Below are 19,277 nucleotides of genomic sequence, written 5' to 3'. Positions count from 1 at the left end.
AATGAAGAAAAAGAGCTGCTTACCTTCGGAAGATCTCAGGTAGGCAGGGATCTCCAGCAAGATACCCTTACCAACTGCCAGCCCTTAAATGAGGTCTGGGAAGAGGTGGATCCTGGCTCCACCCCTTCTGGTCACTCAGGAGAATTGCACATACCTGAGCTGCCTGGGTTGGCCCTGCCTTCCCACCAGGTGCTCAATCACTGTTTCAGGCTGTGACTTTGCATTTCCACTACAACTGGATTCTTATCTCTGGGAAAATGACAAACTTTCTTCAGTTACAAGTTTTCATTGCACTCAAGGCTTTGAACCTTTTCCCCATTGTGCATGTGTTAGCAGTCAAAACTGTCTGTAGCAAGCCCTAAGGCTGTGCCCAGTGTTTATATACCGGCATTATTCAGTAGGTTAGTTGCTAACATGGTGCTGTATTTGAATTCCACCATGTATGGTGATGAGGAACTTAGTGATGAAAGCTTCCTTTGTTTAGACTGTAGAATCTCTTGGTAATTGCTGATTTAATTACACCAATCTTATTGACAATTTCACATTCAAAAAAAACCCCCTTCTAATATGTCATCTATTGTAGTTGTAGGAACACTTTGCTGCCATTCTTGTCCCATCATTCTGCTGTTAATGCTTTCTGTAATCCATCGTCTGGCTTGATACCAAGGTTTTTATTTTAAGGGCTTTTATTTATTCTCCTTGCCAGCTGTCATGTATTGCTGACATCTCTACCACCTTTGTCAGCTTTTCCCATCCACGGCCTCATGCTTTCTACTGTCAGTAGAAAGGCCCTCTTGCATAATCCCAAAAGGAATTGAATCCAACTCACATCTATAATGTACGTATTAATCTTTCTATCAATCCCTATCAGGAATAGCTTTGCAGAACAATCTGGAAATTATTACTTTCTCTGTACCCCATATAGGAGGTCATGTTCCTATCATTACTGGTTTCTTCTCTTACTCCTCTTTACTCGTAGTGGATTTGTCTTGTAAAATGATAATGAGTGCTGTGCGAAGGGCCATCTTTGTTAAGTACAACATCTGTCAAAGAGAAACTCAACTTCCTCTGCATAAAGAAATGTTTTAGTCAAAAAGGAATTGCTCATGCAAGGTCACTAAATGTCAGCGTGGTTTCTCCTTTTTTGTGATTGATTTGATTGTCCAATACCAGCTATTGCTGAATCCCATCCTAATCAGGCTGAGAAGCTGGTGAAATTCCATTCAAATATTAAGAAGATTGATTAGTTCAAGAATTCTGTTCAGTTATACGTTATACATATTTTTAAAATATTTCTGATACTCATAAAGAATTGAATTTAAGATTTAATATTATCAAAGGACTTAAATATCATCAGTATTTTGATGCAAGGATCAATTGTCATTAATTGCTAGCTATCTTTGAAAATTCAGAATTAATTCTTGTGTATATAATAAAAAAGAACTCTTCCTATTGCATTGCGTAAAATAAATACATAGAACCAAAAAAATACAAATGGCATACATTTGTGTGTGCGCTTTGAATTAAGGGCTTGTAGAGAGTGTTAAATTCTAAGTCTAAGCCAATAGATTGTCATTGGTTTATTAACATTTTCCAGGAAGGATTTGATAAAGACCTGCATTTTACATGCTGACTAACTTTGATAACGAAGTATTTGAATTCAGCTGTAAGTAAAACTGGTAAGAAGAGGAAGGCTATAAATTGTCAGCACTGTCTGGTTTAAGTTTCATAGCTTCATCTCTTTGGTGTTGGGAGATGGCTGACTGTATTTGTTTTTATTTTTTTGCCTTCAGACTATAGTTCTTGAACTTGACCCTATCATAAGATGAATCCTGACTCAATGGATTTGGTTGAAAAGAAGAGCATAAAAGAAACTTTAGGATGCCTTGCTCTGAGCTGCATCCCTGTACCTGAGGAAGTGCAAACATACACAGATGTCACACTAGAATCCTATATACTTGAATGTGTTTATTTAAAGATGGGAATTAGGCACACATTTCTGAAACAGCTGAATTGCTTCTTACCAAATTTGTTCACTTCTGTTTCTTCTGGCTTGATGGATAGAATGGTTACAGCCTTATTGGCATTACTCATAAATCCAGATAAATATTCAAAGTAGGTAAAGGGAGCATTGGAGTTATATCAAAAACATGACAAAAAGGACATCTGAATTCCTGTTTCTCATTGCTGCTTGATTGGCTGTACTCCATTATACATCGTGTTGTTTGAATTTTCACATAAAATCCTTGCCTGTTTTTAATTTCAGTTGTATTATAAGTTATGCTTGAAAGTAACTTCTGCGTTTTATTTTCCAGTACCTTCTTCAAGTAAATTCCGCTCACCTGCAGCGCCATCTCCCCTAGCTCTGCGACAACCACTGAAAGCATTTAGTAACCACGGACCTGGTTCTGTTGCTCCTCTGGAAGCCACACAGCTGACACACAGCAGTTCTTCACCAGGGCCTCTTGCAGCTCAGAGTTCAGGCTTGCCCAGCCCTGCCAGCAGCGTTAACAGCACCACCCTCACCAGGCCGGCAGGGACAGTGGGGATGAGGAGTGGTTTGCCCAGACCCAGTGCCCCTTCCACAGGGGGCATCCCAGTGCCTCGTAGCAAACTTGCACAGCCTGTTCGCAGGTGAGTGTGGGAAAGGCAGTTCAAATGTTCAATTTGCATACTGCCTTCTCCACGTTGTATATTTGTGCTGTTCCTTACTGCAATTTTTAGTTTGGTTCTGGGTCTTGAGAAATGACAGAAATGGAAACCTCCATGGCAAGTGTTTGTGTTTTCAAAAGGGATTTGAAGCAAAACTGAGAGAAGAAGTTTCTTGAATTGGGACGGGAAGATGGGTGAAGCTGAAATGAATAATGAAAGATACTGAACTGAAAAAGTGTCACAGCATGGGCTGAGAATGCAAAGATTTGTTCTTGTGTAGTTTAAAAAAAAAAGTCACCAAAATGTAGCCGTCAAATGAGAATTTGTTTGTACCACTGAGTGACACAGTCTGAAGTTGTTAGAACTATTGAAGCTCCTTTTGTAAACTGTGTCAAGTTGTCAAGTAAAGGCACCACAATAGAACACTTTTTCTTTAGAAAGGAAGGCTCGTTAACCATAGAGGGGTCATCTATTGTGTATTCTAAACCTAACATGAATATTGATGCAGTTAAGTCACAGGACAAAAAAAAAAATTTCAACTCAAATATAACCTCTGTGTTAGCACCCACCTCTAGAAGTTGCTTAATGTCAGAGTTTCAGAAAGCAACCACAAGAGAAGCTAATTATCAGCTGGAAGGTTACATGGACAGTATGTCTTCAGGAGAATAGAAGGAAAAGGTGCATAACTTGGAATATGTGCTTTTAATGCCAAGCTAGTGTGTGTTTTCACTGAAGGCGTCAAGTGGAAGACACTTGACGTAAGGATGCAGTCATCCATGAGAAATATTGAGAAATCCCTTAAGCAGAAAGAATAAACAGTTATCTCCAGTATCATAGGAAGGATGAAACAGTCTTAAAGAGCAGTTCTGCTGTGAGTGTTGGGCAGGGAACAAGAAGTGACTCGCTGTTTAGTACTCCATAAGCAGCATGAAATGTGATATTATAAACAGCAAGGGTGTTTTTTTACAGAAACTTTTTAAGAGAAGCAAAGTATAGTTGTCCAAATCCCAGCTGGCCTTAGAAGTACTTCAGTTATTACACAGCTGTTGTATATGCTGTAGGTACAGCATACAGTAGCTGTATGCAGTGCAATAGTGAAGTATCAATGAACTTCCAAGATTCTGATGTAAGGAAAGTACTCTAAACAAGGATCTCTCTGCTTATACACAAAAAAAAAAAAGCTCATTTTAAAATTTGTGTTCTTGCAGAGTACAGTAAAAAATGTTTTCTGACTGTTTATTTAGATAGTTTTCCAATGGGATAATTGTTAAGATCATAAACTGAAAAATACTTTGGAGTTTATGTTAAAAAAACTGTACTGCAGAGAAACAAATGAGTGAAGTGTATACTTTATTTAAAAAATGTTTAAGCTCTTATCTATCACAGATGGAGACTTCAGCTGTTATGTATGAAACTGAAAAATATCTCCTTTTCTTTTAGATCATTACCTGCTCCCAAAACCTACAGCAACATGAAAGATGAGAGTTGGAAAGATGGCTGCTATTGAACTGCAGAGCTTAATGCAAAGTTCCAGTGCTCATGGATGCTTCCTCACCAGGCTAACACACAGCTTGATTCTACAGACTGTTCAGATGTGACTTTTGGGATTTGTATGAATTCCAGACCTCTCTGTCTCTAATTAGCACAAGCTGGCAGAGATTATAAAGCAGCACTTTAATGACATCTAACATCAGATGTTTGGTGGTCATACAATCACTTTCACATTAAATTGCTCTCAGTTATGTTTTGTGGGTTTTTTTCTTGCTTGCTAAAATGGGTCAATTTGAGCATTTATGACAGCGGCCAATGTCTGGGCAAGAACCTAACGAATGCCAAAGAAATGCCCATCTTGAAAAACAGCAAGTACAACAATCACTTAGATTTTCCAAAACATTGTCTTCAACCTATTTTAATTCAACAGAAAGGTTGGTAAATACGTACTATTGAAACAAAACTACGTTGATATTCTGATCGCAGACTGCTACAGTGCTATTGAAATATTGCTGTTAACAATTGAGTGAGATTCTCATTAGGGAAAGTGGTACATACATCCTTCAGGAAGAATCAGAAGCTACTCTGGAAGATTAGGCAGAACAGTAATGAGTAGCCATGGCTTGTATTAATGTTAAAGGTTTGAATGTAGCAGATGTACACAAATGCAATAGTATAGATTGCATCTTTCCTGTGTTGATTTATCAGCTTTACATGCTCTTATTGCTTGACTGCCAAAAGGGCTTAGCATCAGTTGTACAATCTTTCTGACCTTAAAGTTCCTGGCTCAGGAAAGATGGCCTTTGCTGTTGTAGCCACATTTTTAACACATTACTCACTATTTGGGGAAAACTTTTTTATAGCAGGTTTCCTTAAAAAAGGAAGAAGCAAGTAGTAATGTTCATTCATTCTAATACCATACCACTACGCTTGCAGCCTGGAACACAACTGTAAATGCTGATAGTAGAGGAGAAGGAAACACAACTATGCACTTGTAACATACAAATTTTAAGGTAATGAGTTGACTCTTGATGCCAAATGATATTCATTTAGGTGATGTTCCATGGTATGAGGGAGTTTTCTGTATCCTATTTTTTTACTTTCATCCATTTCTTAAATTGGTTTATTTTAAATTGTAAATATTTTTACAGAAGATATTTCCCATGTAAGTAAGTGTGTTTTAAATATGTACTTTGCCTTACATATGTGTATCTTACATTACTGGTAATAGAGTATGAAACCTGCTATGTCTGTTTACAAGCTCTTAAATTCCTCCTGTGGCTCTGACTTATTCTAACACTCACGTTTTTCTCAAAACAACTCATTTATATAATTAGCATTTGAACCATCATTTTCTGTTTCAGAAAACATCATACAAACACTTGTAACTAAGGTTGTATTTGGTGGGACAAGTTAAATGGAAGGGATTTTGTTTGAAGCTTTTTCAGTATGTTGGATGTACAGTCAATGAAATAATGAAACGTGAATGGTCTCCTTTGTGCAATGACTGACAAACACTAAAAGTTGGATCAGGCAGTAGATAGCCTTCAGCCCCTGAAGTACCTGAGTTTGGAACTGCTGGTGTATTTTGACTCCCACCAAGAGGATAACTAACCCTGAAATCCATGCACTTGAGTTTTAGGCTAGCATTTGCATATTCCTGGATAAAAAGCCATGCAATACTACTTGTGTTGGAAAAAGCCAAACAGAAAGTAGCAGAGACTGATTTGCTCTTAATTACTCAAGCAGCTGTAGGCAAGTTATGGGTTGATGAGTGACTTCACACTCCAGACCAATATCTGTGCTGAGACTTTGAAATTGGTATCAAATATACTGTAATTCAGTAAGCTTTCAGCAGAAGTCACCTGCTGAAACAACCTGGCCTTGCATCACTGGCACAGACAACGGACGTCAGTAAGTGTCTCATGTAGCTATTAAGTAGAAGAGATCAAATGCACCTGTTCCCATCAAAGGCTGAATTTTTAACACATCAGCATTTTACAAAGCAATGCTGCTTCACTGAAAGAAGAGATTATTTTTAATTGGTGGATTTTATTAAACACCTTGGTTGACTTTTAAACTTTGAAAGTCAGTTTAGATGACAATACTGGGGTTTTACCATGGCTGCATCAAACTGTTTTGTAAGTTTCCTTGAGTAATTTGTTAATGGGTAAATTCAGCTTCAGTTCTTAAGCATTCTTTTCTCTGCTGTTCTACTCCCCCTGAAATACAACAAACAGCTTCCTGAAAAGACAGACTATCTGTTTACTAGAAAGCCTTCGTGCATTACCAGTTTATTGATATCAGGAAATCATGGGGCTCTGTGTTTAGAGATTTACTGCAGAAGTGTGGAAATATGGATTTGATAAACTAGTGCCTATGATTTACTTAACTTATGTTTGATATAGTAGTAAGGGTTTTATGAATGTGGATTACTTTTTGTGCCAACAGCTTGGAATTGTTGTATGTATGTAGGCAGAAAGACTCATTCTGCTTCCAAAGTTATTTAATTTTTTTTGTTTGAATGTTTTTTTGTAAGTGTTAAAGTGTAAAAATATATAAAATATTCTTACCACAAAATACTGTCTTCATCATTATTCTTATAACAGCTTATGAAGTCTTCATGTATTTATAGGGGTGGGTTTTTTTAGAGGTTTTTGTTGGATTTTTTTTTTTGGGGGGTGGTTGTTTTTTTTTTCCCCCTCCAATAACTGTATTCACTTCTTCAATCCTGAACATCAGCTACTGCTCCTGTAGTTCATAAAGTGAGTACAGTGCTGTTATTTGGGTCTGTGATTTCCTCAGTGAATTGAGGTACTTTTGCTGTGCTCAGAGGCCTCTGCTCTCTAAGGACATTGTGTGATTCAAGTAACATTTGAGGTTGGAAATGACCACTGAGATTATCCATCACCCCATGCCAACTAAGCCATGCAGCACTGGAGGACATCTGCACAGTTCTCAAAACACCTCCAGGGATGGTGACTCCACCACCTCCCTGGGCAGCCCGTTCCAATGCCTCACCACTCTTACTGAGAAGAAATTTTTCCTAATATCCAACCTGAACCTCCCATGCTGCAAACTTAAGGCTATCATTTCTCATCCTATCACCCATTACCTAAGAGAAGAGGCTGATCTACCACCTCACTACAACCTCCTTTCGGGTCATCGTAGAGAACTCAGGTTTCTCCTGAGCCTCCTCTTCTCCAGACTAAAGAGCTCCAGTTCCCTCAGCCACTCCTCATAAGACTTGTGCCCCAGACCCCTCACAGCTTCCTTGCCCTTCTCTGGACACACTGCAGGGCCTCAATGCCTTTCTTGTGCTGAGGGGCCCAAAACTGAACAGTACTCAAAATGTGGCTGAGTACAAAGGGACCATCACCTCCCTGCTCCCACTGGCTGCACTATTTCTGATACAAGCAAGGATGCCATTGGCCTCCTTGGGCACCTGGGCACACTGCTGGATCACATTCAGCCACCTGTTAGCTAACACCACCAGATCTTTTTCCTCTGAGCAACTCTTGTTGCTACTTAAGGGTGGGACTCAGCACTTGGTCTTATGGAAGCTCATACAATTGGCCTCAGCCCATCAATCCAGCTTATCCAGATCCCTCCGTAGGGCCTTTCTACCCTCAGGCAGATCCTCACTTCCTCCCAACTTGGTGTCACCTGGGAACTGAGGGTGCACTCAGTCCCCTCACCCAGATCATCAGTAAAGACATTAAACAAGACCGGCCCCAGTACTGACCCCTGAGGAACATCCCTCATAACTGGTCACCAGCTGGATTTAATTTACCATCACCCTCTGGGTCCAGCCATCCAGACAATTTTTCACCCAGTAAAGAGTGCACCTATCCAAGGAATGGGCTGCCAGCTTCTCTAGGAGAGTACTGCAGGGACAGAGTCAAAGGCTTTACTAAAGTCTAAATAGATTACATGAAAAGCTGTATTCTGAATTTTCATCCTAGTGATTTATGTAAGTCTTTAAGTGCAGAATCTGCCTTTTATCTTTACGGGATTCATGCACACTTCAGCAAAAGAAACAAAATTCTCATTACAAAAATTTGGGAATTTATGTAGAAAACTGAGCAACCTAAAAGTGTATCCAGCAAGCCTCAGTTCAGCTAAGTTTTACCTAGTTCAAACACAAATGCCTTTATGTTACAACTGATAATACGTGGACAAGAAACTGGATATATGCATTAAGAGCAGTACAGACCAACAACTCTTCCAACCCATTGCTTTCTGTTATCTTCTCCCAACCAATATTGCATGCTTGTACTGTATCTTCTGTTCTTTTCAGCCTGCTTTGGATCACACGGCAGCAAGAAGTTTGCTTTAAATTTGGTAATGTGCATTTTGCTACAGCACAACATAAGCAATAACCAGCATGCTCTTCCACACCTTGAATCATTAATACTGCCATTGTATTAAAGGTGACTGATCGCTTTTACTGCTGCAGTAGCTGGAAATCATTCAGCTTCATAGCTGTGAAATCCATGACCCTTTGAGCAAGACGTCTGCAGTAACCAATGTTCAGGCTCTTCACAGGCCTTTAAAGTGTTCTCGTGGAGGTGCCACATACAAATCCACAGCAAGAACACAGCTGTCAGATTCAGTAAGTCTGTTTCCATAACACAAATGCCATCCTTTCATCACATCAGCATTAGAATAGTTAAGCTGGGCTTACTTCTATATGGTAAACAGACCTAGCATGATGTGTACAACAAAATTCAACCAGCGAGACTCACCACATATTCCAGTGTAGTCCCCTGGTTTGTAATTAAACATCCAGATCAGAATGTTTTCCCCGAGGCAGCTTACCTTCTAAAGCAGAGCTGACTTCACTCCTCCTGCCCCTTGGATGTGAGCTGCTCCTTCCCTTTGCCTTTTGGTTCAGCAATCAAACGTGGTTTGCTTCATGCTCCTTCAGGAAAACCTAGGGCAGCATCAAAATCATAGGCAATTCAGTTGCCTTTTCCACATCTCTCCTAGTAGGTTTCTATAATAAACTCTTCTGTATTAAACTTACACTGAGCATCATGATACTGCCAACACTTAGAATAATATAAACACTAAAGTGGAAAAGACCACTAAGATCATCTAGTCCAAACACCAACCCAATACTCCACGCTCACTAGCCTACATCCCTCAGCACCTCATGGTTTCAAAGGGAAGAGAGTATTTTTTCCCCACAGTTCTCTTATGCTGCAGGAAGGTGTGAGCGTTCCTGTGTTGGTGGCGCAGAGGCATTGGGGCAGGTTCTACAGGACAGAGCATTGAGCTGGGCTGGGGAGGGGAAGTAAATGTGAATGGGGCAGAAGGTGCTTATGCTGCTGCCTGTTAGTGACTGCAGAGCACTCCATTGTGATCATTTGGAACTAACCTTTACTACAAATATTTCTGAAGAAGAAAAATCGCAGCAAACTTCATTAAATACAACAGCAATGTGTTTTTAGTTCTGCCTCTTGATCTGTAAGAGCAGGAGTTTGTTTTGTTTTGTTTTTTAACCTATTAAGTTAAAAAGTGTGAAGTTAGATTGCTTTAAGCGAGAAACAAACAAGACAGAAACATCCACAGAATTACTCATGAGCATTGGCCGTCCTCTAGCACAAGGCTGACACCTGCAGGCAGTCTGACCACAGCTTTGGTCCAGGAAGGTGAGGCTGGGATGTGGGCACTGCTTCACACAGAACTTCAGCACAGTGAAAAAGCCTTTCCCTCCCGAAGCCTTGTGTAAATCCCTGGTTTGCAGTTCAGGAACTGAAAGCCAACACTCCTTCAGGCTCACGTTCCCTAGAACTGCTCATTTTACAATGGGATCCCCAGTCCCAGTGTCTCACTCAGTCATTTCGTGCATCATTTACACAACAGCTCTGCTGTGACTGCACTGAGCACTGCAGGAACAAAGCACAGCTGTGGTGGTTACACTTAGTTGCAGCTCTTCAGCAGAATTAAAGGCGTAGGTAATTGAAGTGATTCCCTACCTGCAAAAGGGGTTTTCAGCACCCTCTGCTTCTGTTGCAACCACTTAATTACAAGGTCTCCATAGATTAAAGCTCTGTATCACTCTTCCCCAGGCAGGCTCTCCAGCCACAGGCAGGCTCCCAGGCTAGACTAGGAGCCATAGAAACCCTACACTGAAGGTCAGGCTGGACAGGGCTCTAAGTATCCTGACTGAACTGCAGGCATCCCTGATCGTTGCAGGGCAGTTGAACTAGAAAGGCTTTGAAGGCCCCTTCCACCTCAAATGATTCTATGACACTTTCCTCAAGATACATCTCCCAGGTGCTTTGTTTCCCTTCAGTTAGTACCACCAGACCAACCATACATCCAATTACAAAAAATTCATTACCTAATTCACCTCTGTCTTTTAACCCTAGGTCAGTACAGCTGAACCACCTCATCACTGCTTCTGCTCATAGCGTGCTCCAATAGCAGCCAGAATACTGGTAGGAAAAAGCAACAGACTAAGTTCTAATTGAGAGCTTCCAGTTCAGATCTAGAAAACACCACATACAAGACCCCAAACCAATCTGCTGTGTGAGAAGAGCTCTCTTTATCAGAATGGAGCTGGGCAGAACAGGTGCTGCTTATGACAAATCTTCCTGATGCTCCTCCTTGAGAAATGCAGTTTTAGTGAAGCAGGTGCTGCCATTTAGAGCCTCATCAGGAATGAAGGGGTTGGGGAACATTGGGCAAACCCTCTGGCCCTGCCTTAGCCTCTGAGTTTTCCACATATCTCTGCTCTTACACACTGATGTGGAGTCCAGCACAAGGTTGTCATTTATGTTCATCCACCCCCAGGCTAATACAGACACAAACCCTGCTAATGCTGCTTTAGCTGACTTGATTACAAAGGAATTAGGAAACCTTTGCCCTGATTCCATTTCAAGCAGTGCCTGGATATCAGTGGCAGCAGTGTCGTGTCACTGCTGTCACCTGGCTTCAGGATCAAAAATCATTAACAACACTGGGCTGCAGGAGACCCTCTTCTGGTTCCCTGCTCTGCCACGCTCTGCTGGTGATGCTGATGTATTTTCCTGGGGCTCAGTCCTTTGTCAGCACCCTGTGGCTGGGAGGAAGGGGTGGGCACTGTGCTATTTAGAGACAAGGGTCAGCTGTGGGCATCCTCTCATCTGCAGCAGCGAGCTGAGCTACAAATGGAAATTTGGTCAACATCTGTTTATAAGACCAAATGTCACAGAGCAGATAATGTCTATTGTAAATGTCAGAGTTGATTGATTTTTTTTTTTTTTTGCGGGGGGGGGGGAGAGGGGGAGGGGTGGATTGGTGAGAATCTTAGCAAAGATTTGGTTCCTGTATTTATGCTGCCATTTACACAGGCCTGGATCAATGCTCGGCATTGCCTAGGCTGCACTCTAGGCACAGGATCACTACAGGACAGCAGAACCTGTGTTGCACAGCACCCAGGCCTGGCTCAGTCCTCCTGGTCAGGAGCTGGGCTGAGTGCCTCCACCGCAGAACTAACTTGTAAAAAGCAATGCTCATTATTGGGCTTAGAGCCCACAGCCTTTGTGGGTGGCACTGCCCATGTCTCCGCACACTGCAAGCACTCCCATCCCACGTTTTGGAGCTGTTCCCCTCCACCAAGCTTTTCATTAGCAGAACATCTTCTTTATCAGTGTGTTCCCACTTCCTGCATCTTTCTCATTATGAAGATAATTAAATAATATTAATTACCGATGTGAATCACTGAAATTGGCCTATCAGTAATCTCGTGATAAAATTAAAACAACAGAAAGATCACGTTTATAGACCACTCCGCTCTGCCTTCAGCCCTTCCATTGTACTGTCTGGCTCTGATGCCTCTGTCACTCCAACAAGCGCTGCTCAATTTCCTAATTTTGATCTCCTGTTTTCTCTCCTGCCCCCCTTGGCATGAGAATCACCCCTCCCACACAGCACTATGACTCCATTCAAAACAGACAAGGTATCATTCAGGGTCCCTTTCCTGCACTTCACCTTTTATCCTTAATCATTAAAGTTGGAAAAGAATACTAAGAACATTTAGTCCAACTGCCAACCCACCACCCCATGCCCACTGACCATGTCCCTCAGTGCCACATCTGCACGTTCCCTGAGCACCTCCAGTGACAGTGACCCCACCACCTCCCTAGGCAGCCCATTCCACATTTTTGGAGAAGAAATTCTTCTCCCATCTCACTACAACCTTGTTTCAGGTCATTCTAGAGATCTCAAGCCTCCTCTGAGCCTGCTCCAGACTGAACAATCCCAGTTTCCTTAGCTGCTTCCCGTAAGACTTCTGCTCCAGACCTTTCACAGCTTTCTTGCCCTTCCCTGGACACATTCCAGGGCCTCAATGCCTTTCTTATACTGAGGGGCCCAAAACTGTACTAGAGATGTGGCCTGACCAGTGCAGAGTACAGAGGGACAATCACCTGCCTGCTCCTGCTGGCTGCACTGTTCCTGATACAAGCCAGGATGCCATTGGTCTCCTTGGCCACTTGGGCACACTGCCTACAAGACCTGGCACTTGGTATTGCTAAAGCTTATACAAACAGCTTCAGCCCATCAATCTACCCTATCCAAATCCCTCTGTAGGGCTTTCCTACTCTCAGGCAGATCCTCACTTCCTCCCAGTTCGGTGTCATCTGCAAACTTACTGAGCATGCACTCAATTCCCTCAGCCAGATCATCAGTAAAGACATTAAACAAGACTGACCCCAGTACTGACCCCTGAGGAACACCACTCACGACCTGTTGCCAGCTGGATTTAACTCCATTCACCACCACCACTCTCTGGGCCTTAGGAATTTGGCTACCCAGATTTTTTTGGGCTGTGAATGAAGCACCCCACCTATCCGGACAGCTGCTGATGAGGGCTGTGTGTCTGTCTGCAGCACCTGCCTGCAGCCAGCAGTGGGGTCAGCAGCACGAGGATGGAACACTGCTCCACACTTCTTATACAATACCTGCCTGGCACCCCAACTCAGAAACAAAAGCCTTTGCTGACCCAAATCACCCTCCTAGTGAATCAGCAGGGCCACAACATCCAGAATGCATTTCCCTGACCACAGTGACACAGCAGTCCCACTAAGATCACAGGATCAACATGAAGATTGTTTGGGTTATTAAAACAAGTCTCACCCCAGCAAGGTTTTAGAAGAGCATGTGCACTGAGTGTCAGGGCTCTTTTTCATGGGATCAATGTACAACACTCTCTAGGAGGAGTATTAAGAGCTTCCCATTGTGTGTGAGATTTATTTCTTCCCATTCTCCTGAGATTTCTTTGTAAATCAATGGAGATTTAATTTAGCTAACAGCACACCTGGCTTGTGGTCTGGCCTTGCTTTGTTCATGTGCTGATCAGTGGCACAGATATCCATTTTCATTATTCTGTAAAAATCTGGCAGTGGGACAAGGACCATTTTTATTCCGTGTTTATGCAGCTTTGCCATAGGAGCAGCAGTGCCAATGACAGTGGAGTGTAGAGGGCTCTGTGCCACCTGAGGCAGAGCAATGCTGCTGCTGTTGACTTGTCCCATGGGCTCATCTGCAATCTGAAGAAAGCTTCAGCAGCAGAGGGCTGGGACTTGTCTTTAGGATGTCTTTCCTCAATTAAATTAACACTCTCTGTAGCAAACAGTGCCGCAGGAGTCTTTAAATTCACTCCTGTATTTTTTGACATTCAAACTGTTCTGCAGGACGATGCAGTCTCAGTGTCATTTAATCTGACCTGGCTTTAAAAAAACAAAACCAAACCACAGCCCATATTTTACAGGCACAAGACGACATTTATGCGCTTCACCTCGTATGATTTATGTCCCTAACTGGATTAGGTTCCTGCATAGGAAATGAAGTGGGGCTTCAAGCCTCAATGGGAAACAGAAGCCTCTAACCCAGCTGGGTCAGGGCCAGGAACAGCACCTCCCAGCCCACCACCATTTGTCACTTTGCACACATCCCATCATCAGCACTCTGCATGAGCACCCACAGCACAACACATTTGTGTTCCAACCCCCCAACCCCGTGCCCAGGGGCTCATCCTGGGTTGCCAGCAGAGCCTTGCAAAGGCAGAGCTGTGCTTGCAGCCTGGCTCTGAGCTCAGGGGTGAGCTTCAGAGGCAGCCCTGCTATCCCCAGCTCTGTTGTTCCCTGTCCCTGCCTGGCTGGGCTAATTCCAGCTCCTCTGCACTGAGACGTGCATTAGTCATCCGGTCATTTATTTTATTATGCCTTTCATCGTGATGCTGATAGTGCTCCCTCCCACACGAAAAAAAAAAAAAAAAAAAGATCTCAGACAGCAACAGAAGGCAGCAGTGCCTGAGGCAGAATGATTTCCTATTTAAACTCAGGTAGAGGTATCTAACATGCAACACGTAGTTGCAAACAAAAATGTACCAAGGCAGCCTCCAAACACACACTATTAATATCTGCCTTACAGCTGCAGGGGTACAACCGCCTCAGCAGATGTCCATCAGCAATCCATTTGCAGAATTAGCCCTTCTCCCACGAGCCAAGAGCCTGCCTGTAATGGGATGGCTGGCAGAGGGATCTGCCTCTCAGTTTTGGAAGGTGGATCACACATAGGACGCTCAGTCCTAATGGTGAAATATTGGAACACAGCGACCTGAGTCCTGAAGTACTTCATTTGATGATTAATGGGCTTGAGGTACTTTAAAAATAACCATGGGGCACACCAAGTACAACAGCGGGGTTTATTTCAACAGTCATTTCTGCCCTGGACTGCTAACACAGAAATGCTCAGCAGGTCTGTGATTCAAAGGGAGGAGCTGCCCGCAGCCACACAGAGGAAATGCAGCAGGCAACAGGGACACAAAGGAGATCGACAGCACAGCAGTGAAACTCATGCTGCTGCATTCAGGTCGTGGCCAGATTCTTCCCTACCACACCACCTCAACTTCATAACAACACTCAGAGGTTACGAATGTCAGAGCAGTTCTCAAGGAGGAAATAAATAGAGTGCAGACTGTGGGCAGGATTCAGGCACTGGCACAGCTGCCCAGAGAGCTGTGGGTGCCCCATCCCAGGAGGCACTCAAGGCCAGGTTGGATGGGGTCCTGGGCAGCCTGAGCTGGTGGGGAGCAGCCCTGCCCACAGCATGGGGGTGGAACTGGGTGGGTTTCAGCACCCCTTCCAATCCAAACCAGTCTATGGTTCTATGATTTGAAATAAGAGTCTGAGGGAGAAGCGAACAGAACTGTAATGAATGGGGGAGGTCAAACGGAGGAGAAACGTTTCCATGGGATCTCATCTGCACAAGGAAGCAGCATGGGTGCTGCACCCAGAAACCCAAGAAACAGGTTGTGAGGCCAGGCTGCTCCATTACAACAGTGCAAGATGAACCAAAAGAAGGGAAGTCCCACAGCAGAAGAGGCTGCAGTGAATGGGACACGTGGGCAAGGACAAATGCTGCTGGCTGCTGCAAATGGCCCTGTAGCTCATGAGGGGATGCTGCCATCATCCTGCCACCATGCCCCTGCAGTGGCTCCCAGGAAGGAGGGTGAGAAGCAATACATCTGGTTCTCTCAGCTTTTGCCTGAAATATGACTGGTTTTGTGGTAAGAGTAATGCCCATCCATCAGCACATCCTGACCAAAGTGCTGGGGGTGCAACCTTCCCTCTTGAAAGAGGCAACAAGAGCCATCCACTCAGAGAAGGCCCTGCTTACCCAAGCACCAGCCAACATGGCCTCATCAGCACAAAGACAGCCATGAAAGAACCAGCAACTCTGCATATCTGTACTTTGATTCCTAGCTCTCCAAAGCCACAAGAAATAACCACTCTGGATGCACCTTATAAGTAGCAATGAACACACAGGTCTTGCTGTCCTCAAGGCCCAGAGGTCTCTCCCCACGGCCTTTCCTCTCCTCTCCACACTGCCATCACTGCTCTGCAGACTGCCCAGCACTGACAGGTGCAGGGCACAGTGCTTCTCACAGGAGCAGAGCATTCCAACAACAGCTCCATGCACTGTGCTGAGAACTCGCTGGCTGAACGTGCAGCGAGGAGGCCTGGGTCATTCCTTACAGTCCGGCCAGCACTGCTCACAGCACGCACATTCCCCTGCAGAAACCAACCCCTTCTGTGAGTAGTGTGAGACAACACTATTCACCACGGTTACAAACAGTGCACAAGTGCCTGCTCTCTTTCCCACTCCTTGCTCTCACCAGCTGTCTGCTCACCCAATTTTCAGCAGATGGAATACCGAGGAAGAAATTGAGAATAAGAGACGACGGCTTTTATCTGCCATGTTTTCAACACATCAGCAATTGATGTGGTGCTTCCTGTGCCCCGCTCACAGCAACAATCAGCACAGACTGAGGCACACTGCAGTGCCCCGTGCACAGGTCAGGCTGCAGCCTGCACCCTCACGATGACACACCATGCCAGCCCATGGCCAGCTGCAGAGATGATAACCACCACACTTAGTGCCAAGCATAACATTTTTGCACTGCTCCTGATGTGTCAATACCAAGGTGCTGCCAGGAAGGGGGGGAGCCCAAAGCTGGGTTATCGTGGCCTCCTCCTGCCGCTGCCCATGGGATGTGCTATGCGTTATGATACAGAATATCTGCCTGCCAGCGCAGCCAGCCTGGGCAGTGACAGTGGCAGATAGCACCCACACCTGCTGGGTGAGCTGCTGCACTGTGCCCGCATGCCTCTAGCAGCAGCAAACCATGGGGCACCGCAGCACAAGGACGGTGTGATAAAGGAACTGAAGCCAAGCACCGGCAGCATGAGGGAGAGGAGAAGATTCAGCAGCGTGACACTTGAAGCACATTCCACACAGTGGAAAAACACAGCCCAAGAACATTCAGCCCAAGGAAGCCAACCTGGCCCGATGCTGTCTTTGGCCAGCAGCGTGGAGCACAAAATACGAATGAATGAGCTGCAGAGAGCTGGGTCCCACCGGACTGTCCAGCACCGATGACTCATCCCGTGCTCTCCTTCAGTTAACAGCAAGGAAACGAGCACTCACGGAGCAGCACTGACCCTGGCATCGTCCCTGGGCACCTCCTGCCAGTCCCACCGGGACACCCCCAGCACCGGCCCTAATTCCTACCCCCTCCTCTCTCGCACCAGCGGGAGACCTGCGGGGGGTGCCCCGAGTCCGGACGCCCGTAGCGCGGCGCGGTGCAGCCGCCCCCCGAGCAGCTCGGTGCCCCCCCGCAGCCGTTGCGGGCCCTGCCCCCGCGGGAGGAGGGCGGCGGAGCCGGGGGCGGCGCTGGCGGCCGTCGGGGCTGCGGCGAAACACCGCCCCCGAGAGCGGCGGCAGACGGCGCGGAGCTCCGCGCGGGCTGCGGGCGCCCGTCACCCCCGAGGGTCCCGCGGCCCCGCGGCGCGCCCATGGCCGGCTCGGAGCAGCCCCCGGCGGCGGGCGGCGGCCCCGACGGCGGAGCGGCGCCGGCGGCCGCCGAGGCTCCGGGGGAGCGGCCGCTGAGCCAGGGGCTGAGCGTGCTGGTGGGGCTGGCGCTGTGCGTGACCATGCTGGGGCTGGGCTGCGCCGTGGAGCTGGGGCAGCTGGGGAGGCAGCTGCGGCGCCCCGTGGGGGTGCTGCTGGCGCTGCTGGGGCAGTTCGTGGCTATGCCGCTGGTCGCCTTCCTCCTCGCCCTCATCTTCGCGCTGGACGAGGTGGCGGCCGTGGCGGTGCTGCTGTGCGGCTGCTGCCCCGGGGGGAACCTCTCCAACCTCATGTCGGTGCTCGTCGACGGCGACATGACTCTCAGGTAGGCACCGGGCGCCGGGACGGGACGGGAACACCGTGCAGCTCGGCCCCGGGACCCCGATCCTACCACGGGCCGGGGAGGACGGGAGAGGGGCGTGTGTTTAGGCAGCTCCTGCCCCGATACGATCCACCGTACCTTTCGCTCCCCCGCAGCATCATCATGACCGCCTCCTCCACGCTGCTGGCGCTGCTCCTGATGCCGCTGTGCCTGTGGCTGTACAGCCGGCCCTGGATCCACACGGCGCTGGTGCGGCTGCTGCCCCTGGGCGCCGTCAGCCTGACGCTGGGCAGCACGCTGCTCCCCATCGGCCTGGGGGTGCTCATCCGATACCGGTACCCCCGTGCTGCCGACCTCCTGGTCAAGGTAAGGGCACGGCAGCGGGCACCGGAGTGGCCATCGATGCAGTGCAGAGGTTCTGAATGCACAAAGCGAGGGCAGAGGGGGCTCTTATGCTGTTAAACTCACAGCCATGTGCCATTTCTCGCTGTCTGTGGCCAGGTCTCGCTGTGGTCCCTTTTAGTGACCCTGGTGATCCTTTTCATCCTGACTGGCACCATGCTGGGGCCCGACCTGCTGGCGCACATCCCCGCCTCTGTCTATGCCATCGCCGTGCTGATGCCGCTGACGGGATACGCCCTGGGATATGGTTTGGCCACTCTCTTCAGAATGCCCCCGCACTGCCGAAGAACGGTGTCGCTGGAGACAGGCTGCCAGAACGTTCAGCTCTGCACCGCCATCCTCAAGCTCACCTTCCCCCCGCAGCTGGTGGGTGGCATGTACATGTTCCCCCTGCTCTACGCGCTCTTCCAGGCGGCAGAAGCGGGGCTTTTTGTGCTGGCCTACAAGGTGTATGGCAGAGACGGCCCCAAGCAGGAGATGCTGGGCGAGGAGGAGGACACAGACATCTCCTACAGGAAGCTGAAGGAGGAGGAGGTGCCCGATACCTCCTATGGCACGGTGACCACTGAGGAGCTCGGTGCTGCTCCAACTGAGCTGGCACAGACAGCGCTGTAGGCAGATGCTGGGGTGACAGCCAGGCCCACGTGCTGTTGCTGAGGTGACGGCGTGGTGTGAGCCATGCTTGTGCTGGGTGCACTTACTCGGACTCTGTCATTGTTCCAGCTGCTCCCATCGTACAAAGTGACGTGTGTTTATTGCCATCACTGGTGTATTTCCTCAAAAGTATATATAAATAAAAAGAATAATAATAGTAAAGGAGGAGAAAGTATCACTGCCGCACAACCCAGTGAGCGCTCCTCTCCACGCAGCGAGGCTCCCGTCCGCCCGAGCGTGGAAGGAGGAGCACGTTCCGAGCGGCCGTCACCTTGCACGCGTGTCTCCACGCTCCCGTCGTAAAGCACCGTGCTACCCGCAAATACGCGGCCGAGCCCAAACCAAACCC

The 19,277-nt window shown here is 46.7% G+C and overlaps 2 protein-coding genes and 1 long non-coding RNA gene across 6 annotated transcripts in view; 2 read left to right on the top strand and 1 right to left on the bottom strand.

Annotated features, from left to right (window-relative positions):
• Nucleotides 1-4,394, top strand: part of SLAIN2 (SLAIN family member 2) — a 28,138-nt gene extending 23,744 nt beyond the window's left edge. For both annotated transcript variants that reach the window (XM_031588558.2, XM_031588557.2), the window contains 2 exons: nucleotides 2,316-2,634; nucleotides 4,093-4,394. In XM_031588558.2, coding sequence (XP_031444418.2) covers nucleotides 2,316-2,634; nucleotides 4,093-4,159 — 386 coding nt within the window. In that variant the 3' untranslated portion in view covers nucleotides 4,160-4,394. The remainder of the gene's footprint in view (nucleotides 1-2,315; nucleotides 2,635-4,092) is intronic.
• LOC149918237 (uncharacterized) overlaps nucleotides 1-18,094 on the bottom strand; it is a 26,984-nt gene extending 8,890 nt beyond the window's left edge. For 2 of the 3 annotated variants that reach the window (XR_016466174.1, XR_016466175.1), the window contains exons 1-2: nucleotides 18,011-18,094; nucleotides 8,965-9,079 (exon numbers count right to left, since the gene is read on the bottom strand). This is a non-coding gene — a long non-coding RNA (uncharacterized LOC149918237). Of the gene's footprint in view, nucleotides 1-8,964; nucleotides 9,080-16,981; nucleotides 17,191-18,010 lie in introns of those variants that run through there. The other variant, XR_016466176.1, reaches the window with a different exon arrangement.
• SLC10A4 (solute carrier family 10 member 4) lies at nucleotides 17,496-19,277 on the top strand. Its single transcript, XM_031588751.2, has 3 exons — nucleotides 17,496-17,875; nucleotides 18,028-18,238; nucleotides 18,374-19,277. Exons 1-3 carry the CDS (start codon nucleotides 17,496-17,498, stop codon nucleotides 18,887-18,889), a joined length of 1,107 nt encoding a protein of 368 aa, XP_031444611.1. The 3' UTR covers nucleotides 18,890-19,277.

This window comes from Phasianus colchicus, chromosome 4, assembly GCF_987193195.1.
Source record: "Phasianus colchicus chromosome 4, bPhaCol1.hap1.1, whole genome shotgun sequence".
NCBI lineage: Eukaryota > Metazoa > Chordata > Aves > Galliformes > Phasianidae > Phasianus > Phasianus colchicus.
The sequence above is the reverse complement of the archived record's forward strand: the minus strand, read 5'-3'. Positions and strand labels throughout refer to the sequence as shown.

Excerpts from the sequence above, each read along its gene's own strand:
- SLC10A4 (XM_031588751.2), top strand. The coding sequence starts at position 17,496 with ATGGCCGGCTCGGAGCAGCCCCCGGCGGCGGGCGGCGGCCCCGACGGC. Across the intron at positions 17,876-18,027 it reads GACGGCGACATGACTCTCAG|CATCATCATGACCGCCTCCT; the intron begins GTAGGCACCGGG and ends GCTCCCCCGCAG. Across the intron at positions 18,239-18,373 it reads CTGCCGACCTCCTGGTCAAG|GTCTCGCTGTGGTCCCTTTT; the intron begins GTAAGGGCACGG and ends GTCTGTGGCCAG.